General features: G+C 38.9%; 1 protein-coding gene across 1 annotated transcript; it reads left to right on the top strand.

Moving 5' to 3' along the window:
* The first annotated feature begins 5,167 nt into the window (after positions 1–5,167).
* LOC116477474 (olfactory receptor 8B12-like) lies at positions 5,168–6,103 on the top strand. The gene has a single exon (XM_032168157.1). The coding sequence runs from the start codon at positions 5,168–5,170 to the stop codon at positions 6,101–6,103; it is 936 nt and encodes a 311-aa protein (XP_032024048.1).
* Positions 6,104–7,383: the final 1,280 nt, after the last annotated feature.

The following is a 7,383-nucleotide window of genomic DNA, read 5'->3' as shown; positions in this document are numbered from 1 at the left end:
ATAGGTTTGTCCTGATTAACCCCACCATATTGTACTTTCTAGCACAGTCTTGATTTCTTTTGTACTCTTTACACTCCTTGTAAATGATAGATTTTACAGTATCTTTGCATAAATTAGCACTTTTCCAGAATTTAAGTCCCCTAGGAAAGAGAATTCAGTTTTGAGAAGTTTTAAGTTTCTTGGCAGCTCTCTAGCTAAAGCCTTCAGAGCAATTTCTGCCATTTAGCTACTTTCTTTTGCCAGTACCTACAAGAAAGGGGGAGATGTCTTCTACAAACACTTTGACCTTGACAGACAGAAATCTTCTGGCATCATTGTCATTTCAGTGTCAATGAATGTCAGTATCGATGTTAACATAGTGAAGCCTTCTAACTTAGTTTCAGTAAATTTAATTATGTGTAGCTCATATTACTTTTTTCATGAGAATAAAATGTGGCAAATTATTTCAGGTAGCTAAGAAAATCCCCAGAATTATGGTTTTGTGATATGGATTTTTATTGCATTATACTTACATGCAAGTTTATTACATTCATCATTTTTTGAAGATTATCTATAAAGTATTGTTCATCTGATAAATAATGATTATGTTAGTGTACCCCCAAAGCTATAGGATTTAAAATTTTCCTTGAAGAAGTATTTAATCTAGTTGGGCCTTATGGAATATAGTCTTGAAATAATCAATGATTAGTATAAAATTTTATTAGACTAAGCACAGTAAGAATGATACGGAAAAATGAGTGAATAGAAAGGCGAGAGAATGACTTAGTTTAAGCTTATTTTTCAGTTTTTCTTCCCATGAAACTCTTGGTAACATATATTCCTCACTCTTGAAATTCTCTCCACCTTTGGCTTCTGTGACATTTTATAAATTCCACTAATATTGACTAAATGAATATTCACTGGGGCACAAAGTAATTCTCACAAACATCTGCAAATTCGATATTGTTATCCCTATTTTTTTTTTTTTTATATAGGGTCACTGAGTCTTAACTGGGTTAAGTAACTTACTCAAGTTCACCCGGGAAATGAGCAACACAGTTGGGGTTTAATTCCAGATATTTTTCTTCTCAAATGCTTGCTCTCAGTTGCTACATTCGCTTTTTTATTTTTATTTTTTGACATTTCCTTTTGTCAATGTCCTTCTTTCATTACCTATTTGTTGGCGTTTTTGAAAGAGTCAATCCTTGTCCCGATTATTCTGTCTTTAAACACTCCTGCTTGTGGCTATTTCCCCATTTTTCCATGACCACTTCTGCTCAGATGATTCCTCTATTTGTATCTGATCCCTTTACCTAAGTTCTGATTTTCAGTTTTCTACTTATTTCTGATTCTTGTCATTTGGAGGTCCTGTTAATATTTCATATTTTTGTGTAAATCTCAGCTCTTTACCCTTCTCCCTCCTTATTTCTCCATTCTTGTCATTCTGCTCCTGTTTTCCTGGGCTTGAAAACGTAATGAAACTTGATGTATGTCTCGTCGTCTCTGTTTTTCTCTCTCCAAGCACAGAGATGCCAAACCCTGTTTTGCATTTCATCGTAATGTCATAACATGTGGCACTGTTCATCCTCTCTGTTTCTACTCTTGTGCAAAGTCTCTGAGCTGATTTCCCTGCCTTCAGTCTCTTTCTGTTCTAGCCCATTCTGCAATTACTTTTATCCACGGAGATAGTAATTGTTATTACTCTAATAAATGATAAGTAAATTTTATTTATTTAATAAAAATTAAAGTAATACACTTAAAATAATTATTTATGAAATAATAATAAATAATAATAGATTTTTTTGTGTGTCCTTGTGCCAGAAGGTGCATTATTTATTCATTAAAACAATCCTTTGAATTACCAGTATTTTTCCCATTTTAACATTATAACGCTAGAAACTCATAGAAGGGTTAAACAAAGTTCCCAAGATCACACAGACTGTAAGTGTCAGAGATTTGAACTGAGTTCTGCCAGATTCCAAAGTTCATGCTCTGAATGCTTATTCAACTGGGACATATTTCAGAATGAAAGGGGAGATACTAGTAATTTTTCTGAGATAATAGGCATAAACTGGGACGGTTCTAGAAAATCCAGGATTTAGATTAACTTTATAAGTTCTACATTCGACTTTCTCATCATTGATTACAGCCAAATAAATAAAGGGAATGGTTGAGAGGACATTTACTTTTGGGGTAAAGAGCCATATACTCATCTTTGTACTCAAGTTCAGGGATGATTGGAGAACAGCCTCTTAGAAATATCCAAAATAAATGTGGGATACACAGGAAAGGAGCTTAACAGGAAACTGAGAACTAAAGACACAAATTTGGCAGCCATGCATATAGAGGGTTTGTTGAAGCCATGAAACGAAGTAGCTCACTGAAAATTTAAGGAAGCAGAAAAAGCGTGGAAACAAGGCACGGAATTGAATCCTGGTAAATGTGAAATATGAAGGGACAGAAGTAGAAAGATGAGCCAATATGGGAGGTGTTTTTATTAGACTATGCATTTCTTTCTGGCACAAACCATGCCTTTTGTATCCCTGACCTCACATATTACTATACATGCTAAATACACTTATTAAATCAATTTAACATTAAGGACATTGCAGGCCCATATGACTGGTGATAGATGAATTTAATTCTAACTTCTTTCTCAGGAGTTAATTAAGGCTATTTGAATGCTATTGAAATGACTATTTCGAGTGCTGTCTCTCCTCTCTGGCCAGGTTTGTGCCTCTTCTTATTGTGGTTGGGAAACTAGTAGGTTTAATGATTGACCCAGTGCCATACTGTCACCACTTGATGATCTACCAGAAGTCTGAGAGCTAACACAGATGCATGAGACATATATATAAAGATATTTTATTGTGTGTAAATGTTCACATGCACTGTAATGTAACATGTATAACATATAGTTTAAGAAATAGATACAAGAAGAAAAAATTTTTTCTGATAGGTTTTTTTTTTTTGCTTGCTGCTTGTACTGAAGTGAGTCATCAGGTAACACGGCTTTAGAGAAGCCTTGCCTAAGATGCATTTGGAAATGTAGTTGCCATGGCAACTGTCTCTGAAGTAACAGACAAAATTCCCCATAGAGCTTCCAGAGAACCTCCAATGTCTTCTTTGCCTTGGATCTGAAGGAAAGCCTGCTTAATGGACTCATGTACATTTTGTTTAATGAATTATTTTTCTCCTTTTGTAACTTTTATACAGTGGGACTGAGAAAGGGATTGGGATCCATTAGGGTCACTCCGGGGTGTGGACAATTCTAAGTGTATAGCGACAGATGAGGCAACCTCATTGCTGAGACTGAGCTGAGAGTGAGCATGTCTTGACTGACATATGTGCACGTCCTCATAAACACACAGGCTTGTGTGCAGTGGTTTCACCTGCACTTGCCTGAAGATGGACTTCTGCTTTTGTGTTAAGATTTTATAACTTCTCCAAGAACATTTCTGCCATCGAAGCAGGATCAAAAACATATCTAACCTGTTGGCATACTGAAGGTCTAATTTCCCCAAATAGAGATTTATTTCTTGGCTATGAAATCTATCATCCTTAACACACAAAAGCCCCTGGTTAGGGGTGTGAAAGGCTAGTTGCCACAGGAAACTATATTAATCCCTGTATTAATGAGATCCCCTCCTGAAAATGGTTTTGACGATGTTTAGAGGAGCCAACTCTGGTGTCTGGAGACAAGATTGGGTGTTGTCAGTTACACACATTAAGTGCCTTGTGATTGCTTAAGAAGCTCAGCAGGGTCCCTTGCCCCTGTGACATTTGGAGCTGGACAGACCAGAGTTTGACTCAAGATTCTAGAATCTATTAGCTGCGTGTGCTTCTCACTTTTAAAGTGGAGATTAACATGTCTAATTTATGAAGGTATTGTGAGAAATAAATGAGGTAAAACTGTCTGGACAATGTTGTTGGATCCTTGGTGTCTGTATGAAGGTGCTGGGTCAGATACAGTGTTTGGTACACAGTAAGTTCTCAATATAAGATAGCAAGAAAAATTATGCTTAAAACGATGCGACCTGAATGAAAGATTAGGTCATTAAAAGCCCCGTGGAGCATTATCAAGTGTGAAAACAAACATTTCCTTTTCTTTAAGGAACTTGGTCTCTGGCAATGGCCCTGAGGGAAGCCTCTGTAACTATTCTGAGGTCTCTACTCCAGAATAAAACTCTCCAGACGCTTGTTATCCACAGTGTTAGGAAAGACTGCTGTCTCATCTCTGGAAGCTGGGCAGAAGCCTCGGGGCAAAGCCATAATCAGAGATAGTGTTCTTCATCTCAGCAAAAGAATCAAGATAAATTGGAGGTTTTGATCTCAAAGTGGAGAAGCAGAAGCAGAGGGGGTCTGGGCTCCAAGTTGTCACTTTCTTTACAGCAAGGCCATTTGGATTTCTGCAAAAGAGATGGGCGAGAGGCAGTAGAGGGCAGCACTGTGGCTCCAAGCTGTAGGGGGTGAGTGCCTGCCTGAGCCACTGGGTGCCACAGCAGAGTGGTTAAAAGCTCAGACTAGGGGAGCCGGACCACAGAGTTTCCCTGCTGCTACAACTCAGTTGCACTGGAGCTTTGTGCAAGTGGCTTAGGCTTGGTATCCTCATTTGTTGAATGGTGATGGTTGTAATGCCAGACAGCATTCAGACACATTTGATGTATGTTTCTCTTCTTTTTTCTTAGCTTTTAATGAATAACGTTACATAATTACTCTACCATTATTATCCTATACTAATTCCACAGCCATGCCAGTAAAGACTGTGGACAATACAATGTCATCTTACTGCTCCGTTTAGTACAGACCCCAAAGTAGAAGGTCTGGAAAGGTCAAGTGGTTCCCATCGCTCCAGAGAAGGGCCGCTGGTTTTACCAACTTGATCAAGGGCTGAAGAGGGAATGAAGTACACAGCGGGGAGGACCACGGCGAGGGTTGGAGGGTTGTTCCAGCTCAATTCTGCCGACTGTCTCCTTAGTCACAGCAGCCTTCACTCTGCAAATGTCACCCTCAGACAGTTATTAGGATGGCTAAAGGCACTTGGGGAAGGTGAAAACAGAGACAAAGGAATAAGGAAATATCCTCTTGAAGTTCAATAATCTGTCTGCTCAGATGTCATTAAGAAGGGGAGGATTCTTTCTCGTTCTCTCAGTGACTCTTTTTCCTTCACAGCTCTTCCTAGAGGAGAATGGCTGCCGAGAACTCCTCCTCCGTGACAGAGTTTATCCTCGCAGGCTTAACCGACCAGCCGGGACTCCAGATCCCCCTCTTCCTCCTGTTTCTAGGTTTCTACGTGGTCACAGTGGTGGGGAACCTGGGCTTGATAATCCTGATAGGGCTTAACTCTCACCTGCATATTCCCATGTACTTTTTCCTCTTCCACTTGTCCCTCATAGATTTCAGTTTCTCTACTGCCATCACTCCCAAAATGCTGATGAGTTTTCTCTCAAGGAAGAACATCATTTCCTTCACAGGGTGTATGACTCAGCTCTTCTTCTTCTGCTTCTTTGTCTTTTCTGAGTCCTTCATCTTGTCAGCGATGGCGAATGACCGCCACGTGGCCATCTGTAACCCACTGTTGTACACGGTCACCATGTCTCCCCAGGTGTGTTTGCTCCTTTTGTTGGGTGTCTACGGGATGGGGGTTTTTGGGGCTGTGGCTCATATGGGAAATATAGTGTTTCTCACCTTTTGTGCAGACAACCTTGTCAATCACTACATGTGTGACATCCTGCCCCTTCTTGAGCTCTCCTGCAACGGCTCTTACATAAATGTCCTGGTCATCTTTACTGTTGTGACCGCTGGCATTGGGGTGCCCATTGTTGCCATTTTTATCTCTTATGGTTTTATTCTTTCCAGAATTCTCCACGTTAGTTCTGCTGAGGGCAGGTCTAAAGCCTTCAGTACCTGCAGCTCCCACATAATTGCAGTTTCTCTTTTCTTTGGGTCAGGAGCTTTTATGTACCTCAAACCCCCTTCCATTTTACCCCTGGACCAGGGGAAAGTGTCCTCCTTGTTCTATACCATTGTGGTGCCCATGTTTAACCCATTAATCTATAGCCTGAGGAATAAGGATGTCAAACTTGCCCTGAAGAGAACCTTTTCCAGAATAAGCTTTTCTTGAAAAAAATTTTAGAAACTGAGAAAAGAGATACTAGGATTTTTTTTAAATCAGATTGTTTTTGTGATGAGTTTTTTTTCAGTGAGGAATCTAAGCTTCCAGTGCTTTCCATCCTATACATAGAGAAAATTTTAACTCTCTTTTCTGAGTGGATTTATTCTTCCCTACCCTCACCCCCATCTCTTCCTTGTTTTATGAAAAAGTTTCTACACCTATAGAATATTCAATGTTGAATGAGGCTTAGGAATAATTTTATCTTTCCCCTTTATATAATACACCACACATTGCAGACTCAGAAGTATGTGTATATTTGCCCAGGAACATAAAATTACCTAGTGCCAGACCTGGGACTGGAATCCCAGCTCGAATCCCAATCCACATTGTTTTCCTTTATGCTATTCTTTATTGTCTCATCTCTTTTTGGAAGATTTCATTTCACATGCTAGTTGACCTAACAAATTTAAGTTCTAAATATATTCACAGTAATTTCATGCTATTTTTCACAGGATAATTTTAATGTATCACTTTTTGCAAGAACGTAGGAGGTGAAACGTTTTGTTGAGGTGGTCTTGGCAAAATGACAAGATCAGTGTTTGATGAAATTTATAATGTGTAAGTGGGAAGTATGTTAGGTTTCATAGAGAGGTAAGCGTGGGGCCCACTGACTTGGTGAGTAGAGCCCTAGGGTTTAGAACTAGTTTAGTGGTTTAGAACTTCCAAGGGAGAGATATAAAATTTTAAGGGATGTAAAGATGTTGGATGGATGTGTCATAAGTTCTTTTAAGACCAACAGAGACAGCATCTGGAGTTTCATTTCAAGGGTTAACTTGGGTGTTAGAGGTCTTATGGAGAAGTATGTAGTTCAAGATGATTGGGAGCTGTACTATCCAATATGGTAGTGACTAGCCATGCATGTCTATTGCACACTTGAAAAGTGATGATCCATATTGATGTATACTGTAAGTGTGCAATGTAAGTATAAAATACACATTAGATCTTTGAAGAATTATTATAAAAAATATAAAACATCCCATTGAATTTTTTTTTTTTTTTTTTTTTGGTATTTTAGTAGAGACGGAGTTTCACCATGTTGCCCAGGCTGGTCTGAAACTCCTGAGCTCAGGCAATCCACCCACCTCGGCCTCCCAAAGTGCTAGGATTACAGGCTTGAGCCACTGCGCCTGGCCCCCACTGATAATTTTTATATTAATTATATGTTGAAATAACATTTTGGATATATTATGTTAAATAAAATATATCATTAAAATAATTTCTGTTCACTT

Source organism: Hylobates moloch, unplaced genomic scaffold (genome assembly GCF_009828535.3).
Source record: "Hylobates moloch isolate HMO894 unplaced genomic scaffold, HMol_V3 SCAFFOLD_11, whole genome shotgun sequence".
In the NCBI taxonomy this organism is placed as follows: Eukaryota; Metazoa; Chordata; class Mammalia; order Primates; family Hylobatidae; genus Hylobates; species Hylobates moloch.
This window is presented reverse-complemented; position numbering and strand designations above follow the sequence as displayed.